The 25,767-nt window shown below is 43.1% G+C and overlaps 1 protein-coding gene across 1 annotated transcript in view; it reads left to right on the forward strand.

Moving 5' to 3' along the window:
* LOC124768601 (tyrosine-protein phosphatase non-receptor type 13-like) overlaps positions 1 to 25,767 on the forward strand; it is a gene marked incomplete at its 5' end in the record, with an annotated part of 256,139 nt that overhangs the window by 188,102 nt on the left and 42,270 nt on the right. Inside the window, one exon of the mRNA XM_047249157.1 lies at positions 13,694 to 13,902. Coding sequence (XP_047105113.1) covers positions 13,694 to 13,902 — 209 coding nt within the window. The remainder of the gene's footprint in view (positions 1 to 13,693; positions 13,903 to 25,767) is intronic.

Genomic DNA, 25,767 nt, shown 5'->3' on the forward strand with positions numbered 1-25,767 from the left:
GGTGGCTCACATAATCGTAGTTTTGTTAATTATCTTTGGTGTGGTGCCGAGTCAAATGCTTTTCGGAAGTCAAGAAGTAGTGTATGCATCTGATTGCCATGGTCCATGACTTTCAAGACGTCGCATGAGAAAAATGCATGTTGAGTTTCAGCTGAACGATGTTTTCGGGATCTATCCTCGTTGGCACAGGGGAGGTCACTCTCTTCGAGATGGCACATTATGTTGGAGTCAAGATATGTTCTATGATTCTACAACAGTTGGACGTCAGTGACATAGTTCGGTAGGTTTGTGGGTCACTTCTGCCGCCCCTGTTGTCGATGGTCAGATGAACAGGGAACATCGAGCATGGTTTGAGGGATCACAAATGTATTTAACGGGAAGAGTAACAAATATGCTGAAAAATTTCACCTCAAGGACACTCGCAGAAAGACGCCTTACACTTTGCAAAAGCATTCTCTAAAAATGTCACTCATATCTACGAGTAGTCGCCTACGCACTACTGGTAAAGAGAAAGTGAAGATGAAAGTACAACAGCAGCTCGCGCAGGGGTACACAAGGAATCATTCTTCCTTATCCCTCCTTCAATGCAATGGAAATAACCAAGAGGATGGCCAGGGTCTGAGTTAGAGGGGCCAATTCATGTTAGCTTCGTGGAGAATAAGGAAAAAGTTTTGAGATTTTGTGACATTGTTCTCGGGACACTTGCTACTTGTCAGCATCAGCTACATATTGTGACTTTCTTCAAACTGATAAGGAACTCTAATTACGTATGACTGTTTAGCGGGCAGAATGCGAGTCCATTTTGCAAAAACTTTTTTTTAATGAGGACTTTTTGTGGGGGGAGGAAGGAGGGAGGGAGGAAGGAGAGGGTTTGGTGAATGAATTGTAGATGGAACAATAGAAAGAACTCTAACCCATAGTGTTTATACGGTCTTTCAGAGTAGCAGTAGGTGTAGTGTGCCTTCCCCAGGCAATGACTCACCAACTAGGCGCAATAAGTAGGGAAGGGAGTTGTCAGCGAAAGCTCAGGGCCCGCATGTCACACTGTTTTAACGTGTCGGGAAGTTGTTTAGCCTACTGTGAACCGGAAACAAATTTTCATCTGTGACGGAGGCACTGTTGGCAGCGGTTTGAACAGACAGGTGCCTCATCCAGTGTTTCATTCACAGTGCCTTGTGTGTCCTGCTTACTTCCCTCCCAAAACACCCTTTTTTGGGAAAGGAAAAATCTGGAGGAGCGACACACAGTCATCAAAAAGCGAAGGGAGAGGTAACATGTGGATCTCTCTGGTCACCATTAACTATACCTTCCTTAATGCCTCGAACAACTCTTTAACTTTGCCATTCGTTTTTAAAATTTATTTTTATTGCTAACTAAACTATCAGTAATGTAATAAATTTATGGAACTGCTGCTACTATTCCCCAAATTGCTCCCACTGTCAATAAACACAACTTAGTAGTAATCAGTTTATTAGTGGATCATTTTACGCATATCACAGTATTAAACATTATGAGGAAAAAGCATAATTTATATACAGGTTGATTCAGTTTCAACTACCTAATCCTGTGCAATCCTAAACACCTTCGTACACCACGAGAGACATTTTCATATTCTCCCCATCACTATGTACAAACTGCTAGTCCTACAGGAAAAAATGAACATAACCTTTTTGTATGAAATTAGTTAGATTTTATACTAGGATACGTTTTCGCTAGAAGCCGTAGTTTTCCAATTTTTCAAGAAAAACGTACGATGGAGACCTTCAAAACCGTTATTCTTCAATACCTCGATAACCGTGGCCTCCAGCGAAAAGGTATCCCAGCATAAAAATTTAACTACATTAAATTTCTACAAAAAGGTCCTGTTCATAGGAGGAACCATCACGCCGTTTGCTTGAAATAGTTTAGGAAAACCATGAAAACTTAAAACAGCATCGCCATCTTTTGTTTTTCACTGAACAATATTTTAATATCCACTGGTAGATTTTGACTTTCGCTGCAGGTATTCAAACACTTCGCTGCAATCCGAGGAAACAATGGAAAAGCTAATATCGACACTTATTCATAGGAATGAACGATGTTCATATACAAAGGACTTTTTCTCACAAATTGTCCCTGGCGTAGTCTCTTTTAATTAAATGTGAAGCACAGAGTAGTCTAATAACTGAGTTAGCTCGCAGATCTTAACTGTAGTCCGCGTAAGAGCTTCACGCTAACGCCTTCGGTTCTCTTCTCATTGATAGTCCGCTTCAGTAAAACGGCGACGTAATGAACCTAAGAGAAATCTTCCTCCAAATAAAAGACGTCTCTGTCTCACTGACTAACTTCCCTCTTTACACAGTTCCACTCTCTCAAAGTTCACACAGCTCTCTTGTCCGGAAGTCAATGACGCTCTCCCAACTTCATCGACCGGATACTCAATCTGCTCTTAAAAAACGCCTCAGGTTTTACTACCACCGAACAACAGTTTCCTCTACATCCTGAAGCTATATTCCTTTCAGTAACCTGTTGGAGTGTTAAGGTAGGTTTACACGGGCTATAGAAGTTGCATACTGCTAACAGTATGGCCCGACAGTGTTTTTCGACAACACTGCCCCTCATACGAATTGCAGCCACTGTTGGCAGGTAGTGTTTGCGCCAATATACTGCCGCACCAAAAGGGTTAACCCGGGCCACACAATACAGCCGCTAAATGGGCGAAAGCGAACTAGTGGAAGTTGTTGTGCCGGATGTGGCGTCTCCCGTCTTTTTCTTCGACGCCTTCGTGGTGCGCGTATCTCGTTGTAGCAGTGTCTCGCTTCTTGCGATTTCTTGTTGAATTGTATCTCTGAGGCATGATGCTACGCAGATATCTTGCCAAAGGAGACGCCACAAGAGTAGCATGGTTACGGATCTTCATACATGGTTCTCAGTTAACATTTTGTAAAATTGTAGCCCTGTAGTTGATGGATAATCGTATATGTTGAGAGAAACCACACTATTTTTACGTGATTGTCTGGCTTTATCGCAGTTTTATGTTCATGCTAATATTCTCTATCTTTCGCTAAAATGTTCATTCTTATGTTATTTGAATACAGATATCATTCGCAGCAGGTTTTTAGGTTTTCAACAGAACAATCCAATCCAGAGATCGATGATTTGAAAGCAATCGATATTACTCAGACAAATGACTGTAGCGCTGTAGCTCATTATACAATAGCGCGTTAATTCTTTATAAAAAAAATCTCTGTTTATTAAATTCACAGCCTATCTTAGTGGAAAAACACTTCCCTTGCTGTTCTTTATGAAATCCATCCACGTTACTTGAGCATGTAACTGAGTTTAGTCTCTTTCATGTACACAAATTAAGGACACTAGCTACACACTTTGTAAATTAAACGCTGGAATTTATTTTGTCAATATATTTCTGGCAACACGAAATCGTACATTAATGACCACACGAGCCGACATGAACACCTCGAAACAAAACGAACGACAAACAGAGAATGAAATAAGACGCCAGCCTACTTATAATATTAGAAAAACAAAAAATTGTAGATATTTTAGCTTCTGTAACTTATACTCTCTTAGCTATTTTAATTACTCTCTGTTAAATAATATTTAATAAGATTATTTAAATCATTAATTCATGATCATGTTCATCTACTTTTCTTTAGTTAATTGCTTAAGGCTGACTAAGAGTGGTTTCACGAATGAAAATCTCATTGGTACAGTGGTGAGTTCTTAGATTGTTTCTGGAGTAGTCCGAGTTGAGAATACAACACACACAAAATATTAGCTCACGTTATTATAACCGAAACAAGATTAAATACTTAACTTTTTAACAATCCATTGTCACAGGACTGTCATGTGTATTGGATATTATGAACGCTAACTTATCACTTGATACGGTACAAGATAAAAGTCTTCGCTCAAAGTGCGATTGACTGCAAACTTCACTGCATGGTTCTCTCTCCCGCACTGCTAGTAGTGAGACGATGCTGTCGGCTGCGGCAATGACTGTAGACTGGACTGAGCGGCAGTCCGCTTTGACACAAGCAAGCCTGCTGCAGCGGTGGCGTATGGAATTCTTCTGCACGTGTCTACGCTGGCCTCTGTCATTCGGAGTTGCGTCTGGCAGCGACTGTGCTTACTTGGCGTTCCGTCGTGAGTTACCAGCCTTGCATTGATACCTAGTTCTTCGGACGACACCACAGAAGTGAATGTGGCTATCTTGCTTTTCATTTCACAAGCAAAAAGTTAACAAAAAAATAGAACCTTGGCTTTGCTGGATGCTTTGTTTCTTTAGTAAGCGAATTCCTTCCAAAACTTTAATCCTTTCAGATCCTGTGGCTACAGTTGTGTACATTATCTTTTAACGTGTCTTAGGAGTAACAAAAATATGTTTCCCCATGGGAAACCTCATAGAAACATTCGTTAATGTTCAGTCTTTCCATCAAGCACAAGTGCTGCCAGCTGTTGCGTATCACGATAAAAATATCAACAACTGAACGTAGCAGCCGGCAGCAGTTTGTGACCGCCAGAATACACGGAAGTGGGTGGTTAGTTATAGTCCAGTGTATAACTGAATATTATTGTTGTTATTTTGCGTGATGGTGATGTTCAGTTTATTTATTACGACGGTTAATATTTCAAAATTAGTTATTTTGGTCAATAAAAAAAGGCAAGTGTAAAAAGCATAATTTTGCAAACGGGAACATGTTTTTATACAAATCTTGCATCTAAAATCATAAAAAAATCGTCTAGGAGCATTACAACATAAAGAAAAAATTACCTTCGTGCACAAAAAATTTAGATCTGAAAAGATTAAATCGTGAATTGATGTTGAAAACATACCTGTTCCAGAGTTTCTCCAGAATTTATAAATATGATTTTGAGTACATCGTAAAAGAAATTGGTCCGAGATTTGGTAAGACCAATACCAATATGAAAGCCTGTACTTCACTTACTACGACAATGACGATCATCCTCAGGTTTTTGGCTGCTGCTGATTCATACATTAGTTTGACGTACTTCTAAAATGCACTTCCCACCAATACGCCTCTTAGAACGAGACTTTTGATATACTTCGACTTTGGTTCCAGGGCTCAAGGAATTTGTTTAAAGCCGACCGCGATGGCCGAACGGTTCTAGGCGCTTCAGTCCGGAACCGCGCAACTGCTACGGTCGCAGGTTCGAATCCTGCCTCGGGCTTGGAGGTGTGTGATGTCCTTAGTTAGGTTTAAGTAGTTCTGAGTTCTAGGGGACTGATGACCTCAAATGTTAAGTCCCATAGTGCTCAGAGCCATTTGAACCAATTTGTTTATATAAGTTTCAAATACTAATCAAGTGATTACGTTGATATTTTATTATTGTCCATAATACAATGAGATAACTATAAAATTCACAAACACGGTACATGTATGACAGAGTTAAGGAACGTGGATAGTAATGTGCACAATGACCATAATTGGAACAAGGCCAGATGGCAAGTTGCTGTCCATGAAAACGGAAACACAGATGACGAATTTTACGAGTACAATAAAACTGAGTAGTCTTAAAAGCAGTGCAGAATACGACTGTGGCTCGCTGCTGAAGATAGCCGCCCGCGGTGGCCGTGCGGTTCTAGGCGCTTCAGTCCGGGACCGCGGGACTGCTACGGTCGCAGGTTCGAATCCTGCCTCGGGCATGGATGTGTGTGATGTCCTTAGGTTAGTTAGGTTTAAGTAGTTCTAAGTTCTAGGGGACTGATGACCTAAGATGTTAAGTCCCATAGTGCTCAGAGCCATTTGAACCCTAGACGACTGGAAAACCATGGCCTGGTTAGATGGGTCTTGATTTCAGTTGGTAAGAGCAAATGGTGGTGTCAGAATGTGGTGCAGACCCCAAAAAGCCATTGGACCATGTTGTTAAAAAAGCAATATTCAAGCTGGTGATGGAACCTTAATGGTGTGGGCTGTGTTTACGTGGAATAGACAGGCCCTCTCTCCAACTGAACTGATCACTCACCAGCTTCAACCATTCATAGACCTCATGTTTCCAAACAACGATGAAATTTCATGCAAGAAATGCACCATGTCAACGGGCCACAAATATTCGCGACTGGTTTGAAGAACATTCTGACAATTCGAGCGAATGATTTGCCCATTCCGATCGCCCGACGTGAATCCTAGCGGGTATCAGTACATGCATAAATTTCTGCACCGGTAACACTTGCGCATTTAAGGACGGCTATTGTGTCAGCATGGCTCAATTAACTGCAGGGAACTTCCAACGACTTGTTGAGTCCATGCCACGGTGATATACTGCACTGTGCAGGACAAAAGGAGGTCTGACACGATATTAGGAGGTACACGTGGATTTTGTCACCTCAGTATATTTCCTATGTTCCAGTAATCCAGTCGCAGATATATCGCATTTATGAAATTCATGGTTATATCGTTTGTCCTCTTTTTACAATTCTTGTAGACAGCAAACAAATCGAGTGTCTCTAAGTACGTGCGACACTTTTCGAACTGAAGCGAAATAATATTGTTAGATGTCTCATTATGTGGCTTGACACTGCAGCATGTACACGGCTTGTGGTCTAGCGACGACCATTGCTGCCTCTGGATCACGCTGTCCCGGGTTCGATTCCTGGCTGGGTTGGGAATTTCCTCTGCCTGGGGACTGGGTGTTTGTCTTGTCCTCATCATATCATCATCATTCGTGACAGTGGCTAGATTGGACTGTGTAAAGAAATTGGACTGTGTAAAGAAATTGGACTGTGTAAAGAAATTGGACTGTGTAAAGAAATTGGACTGTGTAAAGAAATTGGACTGTGTAAAGAAATTGGGACTTTGTACAGGCGCTGATGACCGCGCAACTGAGCGCCCCACAAACGAAACATCATCATCGTCATCGTCATCATCATCACCACACTGCAGCGTTGTTAGTGAGAGAAGGGAATCAAGAGTGAGAGTGAGACTCTACATCTACACATATGCTCCGCAAGCCACTGTAGGATGTGTGACAAAGACACGTTGTACCACTACTAATCATTTCCCTTCCTGTTCAGTTCGCAAGTGGAGCGAGGGAAGAAGACTATCAATATGCCTTCCTTACGTGTAACGAACATTGGCGGTAGTAGGGCCGTTCTACATTCAGCTTCAGGTGCTGGTTCTCTAAATTTTCTGAACAGCTTTCTTCGAAAAGACCATCGTCTTCCCTGCAGGGAGTCCCATTTTAGTTCCCAAAGCATCTTAGTAACGCTGGCGTATTGATCGGACCTACCGACAGCAAATCTAGCAGCCCACCTTTGAATGGCTTTGATGTCTTCCTTTATTCTGACCTGGTGGGGATCCCAGACACTTGAGTAATACTGAAGAATGGGTCGCACTAGCGTTCTATATGCTGTCTCCTTCATAGATAAATCACACTTCCCTAAAACTCTCCCAATAAGCCGATGTCGGCCATTGGCCTTCCCAAGTATAATCCTTACATGCTTAATCGACCTGACTGTGTCAAATAGCACGCTACTAATGGTACATCTAATCAGAATATTACGGGATTGTTTTTCCTGCTCATCACATTGTGAGGAAGCTGCTATTCATCACACCAACTAGAAATTTTGTCTAAGTCGTCTTGTATCCTCCAACACTCACTCAACGACGATACCTTCCCGTACACTACAACATAATCAGCAAACAGTCGCAGATTGCTGCTTATCGTAGACGTCAGACCATACATGTACATAGGGAATAACAGCGGTCTTATCACACTTATCTGGGGCACACCTGACGGTACCCCTATCTCCAGTGAACAGTCGCCGTGTTGGGTCCCATTAGTCAAGAAGTCTTAGAATTATTCACATTTCTGGGTACTTAAGGCTTATGCCTCGTACCTTCCTTAACAATCTGCAGTGGGGCACCGTGTCAAACGCTTTTCGGAAATCTATGAATATGGAATCTGCCTGTTGCCTTAATCCTCAGTTCGCAGTATATCGTGTGAAAAAGGCAAACTGAGTTTCACACTAGCGAAGCTTTATAACACCGTGCTGATTTATGGACAGAAGCTTTCCTGTCTCAAGGAGCATTGTTACATTCGAACAGAGAATATGTTCAAGAATTCTGCAGAAAACCGACGTTAGAGATATTGATCTGTAACTTTGCGGGTCAGTTCTATTACGCATCTTATATACAGGAGCAACCTGCGTTTTTTTTTTTTTTTGTTTGTTTGTTTGTTTTTTTCTGCTTGGGACTCTGCGGTGCGCGAGAGGTTCGCGATAAATGCAAGCTAAGTTTGGGCCAATGCAGCGGAATACTCTTTGTGAAACCAAATTGGAATTAATTTCGGACGTAGCGACTTTTTTGTTTTCAACTCTTTCATTTGTTTCTCTACACCAGAGATGCTTATTACAATGTCCTCCATACGGCAGTCGGTTCGGTGCTCAAACGACGATATGTTTGTACGATCCTCCTGTGTGAACGACTTTTTAAAGCATGGAGGCATTTATAGACAATCACAAAGGTACATATGGCATGGCCATACGAAATATTCTCTACTACTAGAGGGCACCCAGTAAACCCAAAGTTCTTTGAAGAATCGAACTGTCATGAGTAAAACAGCTTCAAAGATCTGGTAACTTTATAAATGAGTTAATTTGTTAAACGATGGACGTTTGTAAGTTATAAAAGGTTTAGAAATTGTTTGAAGTTTTTGTAAGTCGCTAAGTGTTCTCACCGTTAAACACTGGATAAGTATAATCTGGATAAACTGCGGCCTGTTTTAAGCAAAAGCTAGTTTCTCACGCATCTCAATGTTTACGACGTTATACCTCATGAACTGTGTGTTGTACGGTGGTATAATTTTGCAGTTACATTCATTGATGTATGTGGATACCGTCTGCAAATTATGTTGCGAATACACTTACGAGGAGGACGCGGCAATTGCTATATCCCGATATCCTAGAAACTTCGCTCAGGGGAAGAGGAGTAAAAATAAACCAATACTTGTTTCGGCTTATCTGCAAATACTCTACCGTTTCTAAGAAAACAGCGGTCGAAGTTTTCAACGTAATTTAGATGTCTTTTAGCGATCGATACGCTCAGCTCAGCGGTCGGACAGTGACTAAAGTCGCGGCCTCTCACTTTTGCGTCCCGAGTTCGAAATCCGATTACTGATTTTATTTATTTTATTTTTCATTTATCTACCGTGGTCGTAGAAGATTACTACACGAATGTTTCTTATCGAGATAGGGGATAAAAAAGCGTTATATTAATTGTAAAATTACTACAGGGTTTCAGAATAAGCGTCATATATTTATTAATTTATTATATATGTGTGTATGGTGTTTTCAGCCGTTGTCATCATTTTAAATTCTCATACTGTTGTATTTCATTCTTATACAGATTCTTAGTTCTTACATTATATTCTTACCTTTATCCACTCTTGTGCATTCTCTTGGATGAGATAGATCGTAGAAACATTCGAAATACAGAAATTCAGAACATCACGAGCATCGCGCGAAGGCAGCTTTGCCACAGCGACATTTCTTCGTGTGAATCTCATTCGGCAAAGAAAAATCGTTAACATTGCTGAAGATTTCATGCGTTGGCATTAATTTCGCGGAAAAACCATGCATAACGGACCACTTTTTCGAAAACTGGCGCTTGCAACTGACTACGAATCACGAACGCTAAAGGGTTCTCAACGAAAACAATTCCAAATATTTTTTCATTTATTTATTGTTTCTTTAATTCATTCACCAGACATACCGTTAATATACGAATAAGGGCAAAGTTTTTTCAATATACATTGGAAAACATTCATGTAGTAATCTTCCATGAACGTGGGAGATAAACGAAAAACATTGACTCTTCCTGACTAGTCTGTTAAACTTCAGCCTAGTCTTCATCATTACCAAATTGTTATCTGAGTCTATATCAGTCCCTGGGCACGCCTTACAATCCAGTATCTGATCTCAGAATTTATACATGATCATGGTGGAATCTAACTGAACTCTTCCTGTACCTACCGGCCTTTTCCAAGTATACCTCCTCCTCTTGTGAATTTTGATTAGAGTAAGCGCTATTTCTACCTGAAATTTATTGAAGAACTGAAATAGCCTTTTTCCTCTCTCATTCCTTGTACCAAGGCCATATTCTAGTTTATGTATTTTGGGCTCCGTGACATACATCGCCTTAAGACATATACACAGTTTGTAATCGTAATATTTGTGTTACTGTGTTAAACTTTGAACTTAAAATAACAGACTGAAGAGCCAAAGAAATTGGTACACCTGCCTAATATCGTGTAGGGTCTCCGTGAGCACACATAAGTGCCGCAATATGATATGACATGGACTCGACTAATGTCTGAAGTAGTGCTGGAGGGAATTGACACCATGAATCCTGCAGGGCTGTCCATAAATCCATAAGAGTACGAGGGGGTGGAGATCTCTTCTGAACAGCACATTGCAAAGCAACCCAGATATGCTCAATAATGTTTGTCTGGGGAGTTTGGCGACCAACGGAAGCGTTTAAACTCAGGAGAGTGTTTCTGGAGCCACTCTGTAACAACTCTGGAAGTGTGAGGTGTCGCACTGTCCTGCTGGAATTTCCCAAGTCCGTCGGGATGCACAATGGACATGAATGGATGCAGGTGATCAGACACTACGTACGTGTCACCTGTCAGAGTCGTATCTAGACGTATCAGCGGTCCCATACCGCTCCAACTGCACACACCCCACACCATTACAGAGCCTTCACTAGCTTGAACAGCCCCCTGCTGACATGCAGGGTCTGTAGATTCATGAGGTCCAAACGCTCGATACAATTTGAAACGAGACTCGTCCGACCAGACAACATGGTTCCAATCACCAACAGTACAATGTCTGTGTCAGGCGAGGCTTAAAGTTTTATCTCGCCCAGTCATCAAGGGTACACGATTGGGCCTTCGGCTCCGAAAGCCCATATCGATTATGTTTCATTGAATGGTTCGCACGACGACACTTGTTAATGGCCCAGCATTGAAATCTGCAGCAATTTACGGAAGGGTTGCACTTCCGCCACGTTGAACGATTCTCTTTAGTAGTCGTTGGTCTCCCTCTTGCAGGATCTTTTTCCGGCCGAAGCGATGTCGGAAATTGGATGTTTTACAGGATTCCTGATATTCACAGTTCACTATTGAAATGATCGTACGGAAAATCCCCAATTCATAGCCACCTTGAAGATGCTATGTCCCATCGCTCGTGTGCCGACTAGAACACCACGTTCAGACTCACTTAAATCTTGATAACTTGCCGTTGTAGCAGCAGTAACCGATCTGACAACTGCGCCAGATACTTGTTGTCTTGTATAGGCGTTGCCGACCGCAGCGCCGTATTCTGCCTGTTTACACAGCTCTGTATTTGAATACGCATGCCTATACCAGTTTCTTTGGTGCTTCAGTATAGGTCTCAGTGAGTAGATTACGACAGCAATTTAAATTCAGTCAATAGCTATACGTAATATTGAAAACCATATTTTTGTTGGCCCTGGAGCCGTTAGACAGACAACCAGCTACTGGGCTCGGGAGACAGTGCCCAGATTTAGCCATTTAGTGATGTATGTAGCGGCAAAAACTCTATCCATCAGCAGTACTGGCGATCGCAGCTGACGCCCTTTTGTGTGTGTGTGTGTGTGTGTGTGTGTGTGTGTGTGTGTGTGTGTGTGCGTGTCACGTGATGTTTATAGACGTATAGTGATTTCGGCTTCGCCGAATCTACTTGTATTTGTGTGTGGTTTCTGTTGTTATTCTCTGAGATTACATTTTTATTTGACAAAAAGAAATCGTGGGCTTTGGAGGGCATGGTCGGTAACAATAAGGCCTTGCGGCCCCCGACCATCCTCGATTTATGGGGCGTGGGTTTAGGGTTGTTGGGTTCTGTGCAGTGGGTGCAGCGGGTGCTGCTTCCCACTTCTTCCTTTTGTATAGTTGCGCCAGTCGGCCGCTCGGCGGGATGTTGTCGTTCCGTGGCGTCCGCTGTGCTCGTTGTTGCAGGATGATGGTCGTCCCCACTTTGGTGGGGTACGGTGTTTCCCGCTGCTTGCCCGCTGAGGACGGGCGTCGTGCATGCGTAGGTCAGCAGCTGGTCTGCGTCTACACTTAAACTTGGACTCTATATCTTCTAGACTAGTCTCGATAACTCTAGGTTAATCTATGATGCTAAGCGTGGTCGCACAGCCGACAGAGAGGGGGCGGGGAATTGAACTTAGTCGCTACGTCTTGGTTTAGTTTGGCTTCCTACGCTACTAATTACTTGGGAACGAAACGACAAAAACAAAGGCAAAAACTAATTAAATATTTATCTATTCACTATTGGATTCCAACAAGGGAGCACGAATCGGCTAGACAAAATAACAAAGGTATATTATATCAAAGGGAAACATGAATGGACTAAACTAGGACAAAAACATATTAAACATTTAAACTATTCACTATTGATTACTACTCTACAGGGTCTTGGATGATTAGGCGTGGTACTCTCTGCCTGTGCCATGTTCGGTGTATCACAGTACCTGTGTCCCTGAGTTGTCTACAATTTTCTCTTGTTGTTGTTGTGGTCTTCAGTCCTGAGACTGGTTTGATGCAGCTCTCCATGCTACTCTATCCTGTGCAAGCTTCTTCATCTCCCAGTACCTACTGCAACCTAGATCCTTCTGAATCTGCTTAGTGTATTCATCTCTTGGTCTCCCCCTACGATTTTTACCCTCCACGCTGCCCTCCAATACTAAACTGGTGATCCCTTGATGCCTCAGAACATGTCCTACCAACGGATCCCTTCTTCTAGTCAAGTTGTGCCACAAACTTCTCCCCAATCCTATTCAATACTTCCTCATTAGTTATGTGATCAACCCATCTAATCTTCAGCATTCTTCTGTAGCACCACATTTCGAAAGCTTCTAGTCTCTTCTTGTCCATACTATTTACCGTCCATGTTTCACTTCCATACATGGCTACACTCCATACAAATACTTTCAGAAACGACTTCCTGACACTTAAACCTATACTCGATGTTAACTAATTTCTCTTCTTCAGAAATGCTTTCCTTGCCATTGCCAGTCTACATTTTATATCCTCTCTACTTCGACCATCATCAGTTATTTTGCTCCCCAAATAGCAAAACTCATTTACTACTTTAAGTGTCTCATTTCCTAATCTAATTCCCTCAGCATCACCCGACTTAATTCGACTACATTCCATTATCCTCGTTTTGCTTTTGTTGATGTTCATCTTATATCCTCCTTTCAAGACACTGTCCATTCCGTTCAACTGCTCTTCCAAGTCCTTTGCTGTCTCTGACAAAATTACAATGCCATCGGCGAACCTTAAAGTTTTTATTTCTTCTCCATGGATTTTAATACCTACTCCGAATTTTTCTTTTGTTTCCTTTCTCTTAGTGTTTCTAATTTGTCATATAGTGTGTTTACTAATCTTTTCACAGTGTCGTGTATCGTTTCAATTTCCACTGTTTCGTGGAGCTCGCGTATGAGTGTCCATGGTGGGACGTCCAGAATCCACCTTAGTACTTTGTTTTGCACTCTTTGCAGTTTTTTGTGGTTGGCCTGGCACGTGATTCCCCACGCAGAACACCCGTAAGTTAGTGCTGGGAGGACTGTTGTCTTGTAGAGTGTTCTCTCGGTTTCCATCCACATCTCCCTGCTGAGGAAGCCCGCGTGCCGCTGTGTTACAGACTCTGCGTTCGAGGTGCAGCTGGTGAAGGGCAGCCGCGGCCTGGGGCTAAGCGTGTGCGGCGGCGCCGACTCGGCTGAGCGCTGGCCCGGCCTGGTGCGCGTCAAGCGGCTGTTCCCGCAGCAGCCCGCCTGGCTGTGCGGCCGCCTCCAGCCGGGGGACATCCTGCTCGCCGCCAACGGCGTCTCCCTCGTTGGACTCACCGACTACGTAAGTGCCCTCTGACACCTAGCCAACTCTAGCTGTGCTTTCCATTTCACAGATCAATAGGGAGGACATACTCAGCCGCGTGCAACATATCATAAAGCAATAATAGTTTATTGCCGCAAAAAGGCGTTCGATACAGTTCCACGCTGTCGCCTGATAAACAAAGTAAGAGCCTACTGAATATCAGACCAGCTGTTTGGCTGGATTGAAGAGTTTTTAGCAAACAGAACACAGCATGTTGTTCTCAATGGAGAGACGTCTACATACGTTAAAGCAGGGCTTCCCGGGGTACGCCTGCTCTTTCTAGAGGGTCCGCAGCCACCCTTCACCAAATCGTGTAAGATAATAAGTAAAATTATTGAATAAAAATGTGAAAATCAAATTCATCACTTTTTTCCGTGTGAAAAACATGTGTACATTTACTTCAGGTCGTATTCCCAAGCAGCCTTTGCGGTTCGTAAGTGAGAACGCATACAGTGTGTAAACTTTTAGATGGCAGACCTCTCCCTAGTCCTGAATCGGTAGAAGTCGGTAAACGTCGGGAGGCTTCGGTAGGCACGCAGTTTCGACTGCTGCCAACATTACGTAGCTGATTGTGTTGTACAAGGTAGCCATTGTCGTCTGCTTCGTTATTGTTTTGCGCTGTACTGTTCTGCGTGTTTTTATTGTGCAGTTGTGTTAAACATTATCCAAATGAGTGAAGAGGCAGTTGCTGGCCCATCTCGGGAGTCGCCAACAACCCCTACCGGTAGGCCTACGGTTAGAAGGAAACCGGTATTACGTAGCGATGCTAGCAAAATTATATTGCGTGTGATTGAATGCTGCAAAAGGGAAAGGGAGCAGAAAAAAATGCTTCACCCCATTTACAAATCTTCAGTGAGACCTGCTTCATACACAGGACAAAGCATGCGTAGCAATGAAAGATTCAAACAGTTTTCCAAGAATCATCCTGGCGTATCACCACAAACACCTGGCAAGAAAAGGTGAGTTTCCATTTCCGCGAACAAAATATCTGAAATGGAAACGCACATTCATTTTTATATATAGAGATTGACAGTTACGTTATACTATGTGACCTATTTATGTATATTTAAATTTTATAATTAATAGTTTAACATTGCGGGGAATGAAATAAAATTTAAAAAAATTGCGAGCAGTGGGAATCGAACCCAGGTCCGCTGCATGACAAGGATTTCCTATTTTTTTTTTTTTATTAATCTGATTTTGTTCGCTTTTGTTCGTTGCATCTGCTCGGGGCGGACGTCGTAAGACATCCGTTTAAGTTCGTTGTTGATCGATTAACTCCGTTTTTTTTTATTACAGAGGGCAGCTAACGCTCTGACCGAACACGCTGAGCTACAGTGACCTGACTGTTGAAACATTGTCCATTACACTTTTCGGGCGTTTGGAGAACAACTCACCAAAATTTCAGTGCAATCGGGTGAATGGTTTGTGAGCGTATAGTAGACAAACATACATACATTAATTTTTATATATGTAGTTTTTAATGTACATGACGATTCCAGTTTCGTTTACGGACAACATTTAAAGCGAGTTTTCATCCAAGCCATTCGTTTGCTTTCGTGTAAGCATGACGCGCAATTTGTAGTGCCAGCACTGCAACTGGTAGGCGTGCCTTGTCCCCCCTCCCCCCTCCCAACGGCTCCTCGCCCCTCGCCAGCCAATGCTTGCTTCCTCCTCTCCCCGCACTCCCCTCACAACTCCACCGTCTTACAGTTAACACACTGTACACAGTTTAGTGCCGTAGAATGCTGCTTCTCTGATTGTTTCGCAACAATACGGGGGTCGTTTGTGCGCCGGCTCACGGCGGTAGATGCGCTGAAACCTTTTACGCATGCACGGAGCGAGCTTTGTCCACCAATCACAGCGCTCGCTGGTACGTATGCGGCCCCAGGCATCATTAAATGTTAAACTTGCTTTGTCAGTGCACTACATATTTCGTAAGTCGATTTTTGACCTTCAAGTTGTTCATCTCTAAACCAAAGAAGACTGCTGATACTTGGGGAGGGGGGGGGGGGGGGGAGGAGGGATCATTGGGAACATGGAACTTGCATTAAGAAGCTTTCACTTCCCATGAGTTACTGTGCTCTTGACTGCCTAGGGGTCCGCCATGGATTTTCGACTGAAGAAGGGGTCCACCTGCTGAATAGGTTGGGAAGCCCTGCGTTAAAGTAACCTCTGGCGTACCACAGGGGAGTGTTATGGGACCACTGCTTTTCACAATATATGCAGGGTGTTACAAAAAGGTACGGCCAAATTATCAGGAAACATTCCTCACACACAAAGAAAGAAAATATGTTATGTGGACTTGTGTCCGGAAACACTTACTTTCCATGTTAGATCTCACTTTATTACTTCTCTTCAAATCACGTTAATCATGGAATGGAAACACACAGCAACAGAACGTACCAGCGTGACTTCAAACACTTTGTTATAGGAAATGTTCAAAATGTCCTCCGTTAGCGAGGATACATGCATCCACCCTCCGTCGCATGGAATCCCTGATGCGCTGATGCAGCCCTGGAGAATGGCGTATTGTATCACAGCCGTCCACAATACGAGCACGAATAGTCTCTACATTTGGTACTGGGGTTGCGTAGACAAGAGCTTTCAAATGCCCCCGTAAATGAAAGTCAAGAGGGTTGAGGTCAGGAGAGCGTGGAGGCCATGGAATTGGTCCGCCTCTACCAATCCATTGGTCACCGAATCTGTTGTTGAGAAGTGTACAAACACTTCGACTGAAATGCGCAGGAGCTCTATCGTGCATGAACCACATGTTGTGTCGTACTTGTAAAGGCACATGTTCTAGCAGCACAGGTAGAGTATCCCGTATGAAATCATGATAACGTGCTCTATTGAGCGTAGGTGGAAGAACATGGCGCCCAATCAAGACATCACCAACAATGCCTGCCCAAACGTTCACAGAAAATGAGTCGCATGTCAACACAAGCACCGAAGTCAACATTACCTTCCTTCAGTTGGGCCAACTGGCAGTGAATCGAGGAAGTATAGAACATACTGACGAAACTAAAATGAGCTCTAACATGGAAATTAAGCGTTTCCGGACACATGTCCACATAACATCTTTTCTTTATTTGTGTGTGAGGAATGTTTCTTGAAAGTTTGGCCGTACCTTTTTGTAACACCCTGAATATGACCTAGTAGATGGTGTCGGAGGTTCCATGCGGCTTTTCGCGGATGATGCTGTAGTATAGAGAGAAGTTGCAGCATTAGAAAATTGCAGCGAAATGCAGGAAGATCTGCAGCGGATAGGCACTTTGTGCAGGGAGTGGCAACTGACCCTTAACATAGACAAATGGAACGTATTGCGAATACATACAAAGAAGGATCCTTTATTGTATGATTATATGATAGCGGAACAAACACTGGTAGCAGTTACTTCTGTAAAATATCTGATAGTATGCGTGCGGAACGATTTGAAGTGGAATGATCACGTAAAATTAATTGTTGGTAAGGCGGGTACCACGTTGAGATTCATTGGGAGAGTCCTTAGAATATGTAGTCCATCAGCAAAGGAGCTGGCTTACAAAACACTCGTTCGACCTATACTTGAGTATTGCTCATCAGTGTGGGATCCGTACCAGGTCGGGTTGACGGAGGAGATAGAGAAGATCCAAAGAAGAGCGGCGCGTTTCGTCACAGGGTTATTTGGTAAGCGTTACGGAGTTGTTTAGCAAACTCCAGTGGCAGACTCTGCAAGAGAGGCGCTCTGCATCGCGGTGTAGCTTGCTGTTCAAGTTTCCTTACACCTCCCGAGGAGATCACGAATGTAAAATTAGAGAGATTCGAGCGCGCACGGAGGCTTTCCGGCAGTCGTTCTTCCCGCGAACCATACGCGACTGGAACCGGAATGGGAGGTAATGACAGTGCACGTAAAGTGCCCTCCGCCACACACCGTTGGGTGGCTTGCGGAGTATAAATGTAGATGTAGATAATATTAGAACACCTTATCGGTTTTGATCTAGCGACAGCATATGCCACCTGGGAGATGGTAGATGTACGAGGGGCGTTCAGTAAATAATGCAACACTTCCAGAATGAGATTTTCACTCTGCAGCGGAATGTGCGCTGATATGAAACTTCCTGGCAGATTAATACTGTGTGCCCGACCGAGACTCGAACTCGGGACCTTTGCCTTTCGCGGGCAAGTGCTCTACCATCTGAGCTACCGAAGCACGACTCACGCCCGGTACTCACAGCTTTACTTCTGCCAGTACCTCGTCTCCTACCTTCCAAACTTTACAGAAGCTCTCCTGCGAACCTTGCAGAACTAGCACTCCTGAAAGAAAGGTTATTGCGGAGACATGGCTTAGCCACAGCCTGGGGGATGTTTCCAGAATGAGATTTTCACTCTGCAGCGGAGTGTGCACTGATATGAAACCGCAGGAGAGCTTCTGTAAAGTTTGGAAGGTAGGAGACGAGGTACTGGCAGAAGTAAAGCTGTGAGTACCGGGCGTGAGTCGTGCTTCGGTAGCTCAGATGGTAGAGCACTTGCCCGCGAAAGGCAAAGGTCCCGAGTTCGAGTCTCGGTCGGGCACACAGTTTTAATCTGCCAGGAAGTTTCAATGCAACACTTGTTTTCTGAAAGTAGATTGGTGTTATTCATGATTCCGGTTGACCTTAATATTCCCCACTCTTTTGGCTGCAAAACCCTACTTTTAAACATAATTGCAGTCACCCAGAGTAAGATTCGCTGTCATCTTACTTGCCGGCTCATGCGACGGCTTCCTTGAGATCTCTGTCGTCTGTTAACCGGCTACCATGCTGGGAGTTGTGCATGTTTCCCGTGATAACTCCGGTGCCATATCTTTTTTGAGGCCCAGTCGGGTTCCCTGAATGGTTATTTCATAAACTACTGACATATATTTACATCAGTTGCTGTTTTAAGATTGTGTCGGAATTTCAACTGCATTAGAATTTTTGTGGAATGAATATTTATAAACTCAGCTGTAATTTCAAACCGATTAATATAGCAACAAGGAGTCTTGCGTATTACTCAAAACTCCTCACTGATAAAGTTTCTCTGAAGAAAAATAAAGGTGATGATAAGTCTGGGGAAAATAGAGCGCTACTTCTCTTGAAATTTCGACAAACTGCTACACCCTGCATCAATAACCTCCCCGTCATCCACGTACTGCTTCTTGCAGAGTGCATCGTTCTTTGGACCAAACGGATGGAAGTCGGAAGCTGCCACATCCGGACTGTAGGGTGGATGAGGTACAACAGTCAAATGAAGTTTTGTGAGCTCGTCTCGACTTACCAGCTGAGGGTGTTGCTACGCGTAGACATGTTCAGAGTACCAGGTGGGACTGGTGGCGTGCGTAAACACGTTCAGAGCACACAGCGACAGGTACAAAGGCGAGCGCGTTAACGCGTCCAGAGCAGTTGGGTTAATTTTATTCAGACAGACGCTATCAGTGTCGATTTTTGAACAACACGTTAAGTTTCTTGTTGCCACATTCACAACTGCTGCAGCAGAGTTTGTAAATATTCATGTCAATAACATTCTAATGCAGTGTAAATTGCGAAAGAATTATAAAACAGCAACTGATGAAAAGTCAGGTCAATAATTTTCGAAAATGCCCATTTTCGGTACAAAAATAAAGAGAAATTGCCTCACATATGTTGTTCCAAAACCAGAGTAATTTTCGTTTCACCAGCTATCGATGGCGCTTAAATATTACATCATTTCATTGAAAAAATCTGTAGCCGCTGGCATATCGTGGTATATATGGGAGTCTACAATATTAATCATATGGCGAAATACTATCTTCTTTTCGTCCTATCATTTGTCAAAACCTTGTTTAAATATCTGAAACCGTTTACGAAATAGAAGGAATTTTATGTATATTTCATTGTGGCTTTTTCGCTGGCTCGCGAGTTCGAGACGAAGTGATTTTTGTGCGATCCATTTTCTCGAGACTGGTAATAAATAGCAATATCCTTCGAAGCTTAAAGAAAAAGTCAATATATTAGCTACATATAACGTAACAGCCACCAAACGCAAATTCATAGCAGCCTCTAATTTTTTACTGCAAGTTTTCCGAAATTCTTCCAGTAGTTTACTTAATCCTAAAATATCACAATAAATATCACCCTTAACGAAATGATAGGTTGTTCACCGTGAAGCTGACAAGTGAAGTTATAACATCTACAAGAATCAAACTTTTTCGGTATATTCTCATTTTCTTTACAACCTGAGAAAGATTCCAGTTCGGCCAGGTGGCGCGCCCTGCTGTTCACGGAGTCAAGCCAGCCAGCGAGCCAGCCAGCCAGCTTTCACGCCGAATCATACACCGTGTGAGAGGTTAAAGTGGGATGTAGCCGGCACCTCCCCCTGCTAGCCGGCAGCGAAGCGCATCTGACAGACTTCAAGAGAACAGGAACCGTACTGCGTGGGAGACGGGCTTTGTCGCACCATACTGGAAGTGTCTGTATGACAGTATGGTACCACTCTACTGGTCGATGTCGGAGCCAACATCTTGCTGCATCAATAACCTCCCCGTCATCCACGTACTGCTTCTTGCAGAGTGCATCGTTCTTTGGACCAAACGGATGGAAGTCGGAAGCTGCCACATCCGGACTGTAGGGTGGATGAGGTACAACAGTCAAATGAAGTTTTGTGAGCTCGTCTCGACTTACCAGCTGAGGGTGTTGCTGTGCACATTCTCTTCGGAGGAGAGGTGGTGTGGTGCCACTCCATGAATTGCCGTTTAGTTTCCAATTCGAAGTGACGAACTCATATCTCATTGCCTGTGACAATGTTCGCCAAAAGGTGTCACGATCAGCCTCGTAATGCGCAAAGAATTCTGCATAAATGCTCCTTCGTTGCTCTTCATGGTCTTCTGTTAGGCAGTGAGGAACTCAACGAGCACACCCCAACTGGTGGATGAGCGTGTCACCACTACCAACAGCATCCAGTTGTGCAGTGAGGTATTTGTCATCTGTTGAGCACCTCGAATGAGTGTGTCCATATGTACCGACCTTGTACGAGTCACAGCTGTACGTGGCTGGCCATCACGTGGAAGACTGGACAGGTTTGTCAACTTGTTGCTGTGATGATGAGACATCGCCAACGACTCACCATGCTTTTGTGCACTGCCAGGTCTTCGTGGACATTCTGCAAGTGCCTATCAATTTATGCGATGCTCTGGTTTTACGCCAAAGAAATTGAGTGACAGCTACCTGCTTGGAACGCACCTCTATTACATACACCATTTTAAAGACTATATATAGCGCCACCACCTGTAGGAACTTCATAAAGCTATAGGGGCTCAAGTGGGAATTTTCCGTGATGTTCCATAAAAAATTCAGCATTTTTTCAACGGAAACTGACAGAAAAAATGTGTTGTATTACTTACTACATCTACATCCATACTCCGCAAGCCAACTGTCGGTGTGTGGCGGAGGGTACTTTGTGTACCTCTATCGGTTCTCCCTTCTGTTCCAGTCTCGTATTGTTCGTGAAAAGAAAGATTGTCGGTATGCCTCTGTGTGGGCTCTAATCTCTCTAATTTTATCCTCATGGTCTCTTCGCGAGATATACGTAGGAGGGAGCAATATACTGCTTGACTCCTCGGTGAAGGTATGTTCTCGAAACTTCAACAAAAGCCCGTACCGAGCTACTGAGCGTCTCTCCTGCAAAGTCTTCCACTGGAGATTATCTATAATATCCGTAACGCTTTCGCGATTACTAAGTGATCCTGTAACGAAGCGCGCTGCTCTCCGTTGGATCTTCTCTATCTCTTCTATCAACCCTATCTGCTACGGATCCCACACTGCTGAGCAATATTCAAGCAGTGGACGAACAAGTGTACTGTAACCTACTTCCTTTGTTTCCGGATTGCATTTCCTTAGGATTCTTCCAATGAATCTCAGTCTGGCATCTGCTTTACCGACGATCAACTTTATATGATCATTCCATTTTAAATCACTCCTAATGCATACTCCCAGATAATTTATGGAATCAACTGCTTCCAGTTGCTGACCTGCTATGTTGTAGCTAAATGATAAAGGATCTTTCTTTCTATGTATTCGCAGCACATTACACCTGTATACATCGAGATTCAATTGCCATTCCCTGCACCGTGCGTCAATTTGTTGCAGATCCTCCTGCATTTCAGTATAATTTTCCATTGCTACAACTTCTCGATATACCACAGCATCATCCGCAAAAAGCCTCAGTGAACTTCCAATGTTATCCACAAGGTCATTTATATATAATGTGAATAGCAACGATCCTAAGACACTCTCCTGCGGCACACCTGAAATCACTCTTACTTCGGGAGACTTCTCTCCATTGAGAATGACATGCTGCGTTCTGCTATCTAGGAACCCTTCAGTCCAATCACAAAATTGGTCTGATAGTCCACATGCTCTTACTTTGTTCATTAAACGACTGTGGGGAACTATATCAAACGCCTTGCGGAAGCCAAGAAACACAGCATCTACCTGGGAACCGGTGTCTATGGCCCTCTGAGTCTCGTGGACGAATAGCGCGAGCTGGGTTTCACAAAATCGTCTTTTTCGAAACCCATGCTGATTCCTACAGAGTAGATTTCTAGTCTCCAGAAAAGTCATTATTGTCGCACATAATACGTGTTCCAAAATTCTACAACTGGTCGACGTTAGAGATATAGGTCTATAGTTCTGCACATCTGTTCGACGTCCCTTCTTGAAAACGGGGATGACCTGTGCCCTTTTCCAATACTTTGGAACGCTACGCTCTTCTAGAGACCTACGGTACACCGCTGCAAGAAGGGGGGCAAGTTCCTTCGCGTACTCTGTGTAAAATCGAACTGGTATCCCATCAGGTCCAGCGGCCTTTCCTCTTTTGAGCGATTTTGATTGTCTCTCTATCCCTCTGTCATCTATTTCGATATCTACAATTTTGTCATCTGTGCGACAATCTAGAGAAGGAACTACAGTGCAGTCTTCCTCTGTGAAACAGCTTTGGAAAAAGACATTTGGTATTTCGGCCTTTAGTCTGTCATCCTCTGTTTCAGTACCATTTTGGTCACAGTGTCTGGACATTTTGTTTTGATCCACCTACCGCTTTGACATAAGACCAACATTTCTTAGGATTTTTTGCCAAGTCAGTACATAGAACTTTACTTTCGAATTCATTGAACGCCTCTCGCATAGCCCTCCTCACACTACAGCTTTCAACATAATCCACCAGCAGATGGTCTAGTGGCATAGCTACCAGAGTACCATCTCTGTCCACCCCTTTAAAACGGAATGAGCATAGTCACAAGGCTCAGTGTGGTGCAGACTTCTAGTGCAAGCGGGCACATTGCCATGGAGGCAAACTACTGCTTCCTGCAGCCAACTTAGCGAGTGTGACAGTGGTCAAATTGTGGCCTTTCAAGTGGTGGGATAGTCGCTTCGGAGAATGGCCACTCAAGTTCGGTGTGCCATGTCAATTTTGAGGCAGTGTTAACAACAGTGGACACGCGAGCATTCTCACACTTGTAGGCGAGGTTCTTGGCGTCTACACAAAACAGACGCGCACTGTGACCAACATATTTGAGGCCAGAAGTGGCAGATCGATGTCTTCCACAGCACATATGAGAGCAAATGTGACCCAGGTAGTGTCAACATCAAACGTTGCGAACCTTTTAGTAGCATTAGGATCATGGGCATGTGCACCTCAAGTTGTCCAGCCCATCTTTCACTCATGCTACAGCAACGACGTCCACATCTCGACAGGTGCTGTCAGAGGATTACCTAGAGGATAGAATGGCGTAATCTACAACACTTTTAATGTTCGTGGAGGGAACCTCACCAGCACTTGATACCTACAGAATGTTGTTCGACCAGTTCTTCTGTGGTTCTTGCAATATAAAGCTGATGTGCTATTCCAACAGGATAATGCTCGCCCATGCGCTGCTCTTGAAACTCAACGTGCTCTGTAAAACGAGCAGCAGGTTCCCTGAGCTGCACAATCGCTGGACTCGACTCTATTCGAGCGCGTGTGGGACATGATGCAACAACAAGTGACTCATGCGACCACCTACAGCTCTTACAGATCTACACGAACAATTAAAACACATGCGGAATAATGAATCCCAAGACTGTATTCGTCGCCTTTATGATCGACTGCATGCCAATGTCAGTGCATGCATTGCCACCCATGGAAGGTACACAGTGTACTAATGTGGGTGCTTTAGCATAGGCCGATGCCTGGTCCATTAGAACTTCTTGAGCTATCGATCTGTAAATTTAACTATTCAATGTACCTCATGTGCGTTGCTTCTACAATAAAGTAAGAATGGAGAACTCTCAATGGGTGTTTTAATTTTTTTTCGACTGCATGCCAATGTCAGTGCATGCATTGCCACCCATGGAAGGTACACAGTGTACTAATGTGGGTGCTTTAGCATAGGCCGATGCCTGGTCCATTAGAACTTCTTGAGCTATCGATCTGTAAATTTAACTATTCAATGTACCTCATGTGCGTTGCTTCTACAATAAAGTAAGAATGGAGAACTCTCAATGGGTGTTTTAATTTTTTTTCTGTTACGGTACTTAATAAAGAAAAGGTATGTCAGTGACCCTGCCACGAATCCTAAGTGAAATGGTCCTCATAGATGTGGAATAAGTTAAAAAAATCTTAAAATATATTTTCATATAATAGGTTTATGACAAACTTGTCACAGAACATGTAAACGTATGCTACATGTCGTGCACCTTCATTTTCATATGATAATTCTTAAGCCATTGTAGCCCTGCATCATCATGAGGAAGATCAGTTTACAGCACTTGTTTAAGTTAATCACGTTACTACCCAGAAGATGTGCAGAACTCAGATTTTAAGAAACAATTAAATTATTTGATATTGTCTACGACATGTAGCGTGTCTCAGGAGAAACTGTCAATATTCAAGGACAGGACAGGAAGGATCATTGGAAGAATAGTGTAGTAAACATGGGATCTAAAATTTATACTTTGAGCTATGACCACTCCTTCATCTTCGATACTGCGAAACAAATCTCTTTCACTGTTTGCTTCCCATATTTAGGGAGGTGGCAGTATAAACCAAAACAAGGAAAAAATGTTTAGTAAACATACATTAAGAGCTATAAGCACTTTTTCATCTTTGCAACTGTGAAACACATCTCTTCTGCTACACAAGTGCCCATAACGCCTAAGGTACCAGTATGCATTTTACAGCCCACATAAATAAACTCTTCTTTTGTCTGGTCTGTACTATGTCCTCCCAAAATATGGAGACCAAAGAGCTTGCAGTAGAAGAGATTTGTTTTACAGTATCGAAGATGAAGAAATGCTCATAGCTCTTAAGGTGTGCATTTCTTTACTTCCAATGATCGTCCCTGTCATATCCCTGAATATTGACCATACCTCTTGGAGCACCCTGTATACGCATCAGTCGGTTCCGCTAATAAATTCGTCAGTGTAGTAGAAGAAGTTGGCCGCCATCAAATCTTTAGGCTGCTCTTAAACTGAATTTTACTAGTGGTTAACTTTTCTACAGCTGTTGGTAAGTTATTAAATGTGTGTCCCTGAATAATGGACATTTTTGTGAACCAAATAAAGTAAGTTTAAATCCGTATGATGTTCATTCTTGTTTCTAGCACTGGTTTCATGAGCTCCGCTTTGATTTGAAAAAGAGATATAGTATTTAAAGCAATTTCCATTAAGAAATAAATATGTGGGAAGCTGTAGTTAATATCCCCAGTTTCTTCTTTAGTTAACATCATAAATAATTCATGTTATACGCTTTTGGACTTGGAAAATTTTAGTTTCACTTGATGAGTTACGCAAAGAAAAAAAGGTACCATATGATAATATGGAATAAAAGTAA

The sequence above is a fragment of the Schistocerca piceifrons genome, chromosome 1 (genome assembly GCF_021461385.2).
Source record: "Schistocerca piceifrons isolate TAMUIC-IGC-003096 chromosome 1, iqSchPice1.1, whole genome shotgun sequence".
In the NCBI taxonomy this organism is placed as follows: domain Eukaryota; kingdom Metazoa; phylum Arthropoda; class Insecta; order Orthoptera; family Acrididae; genus Schistocerca; species Schistocerca piceifrons.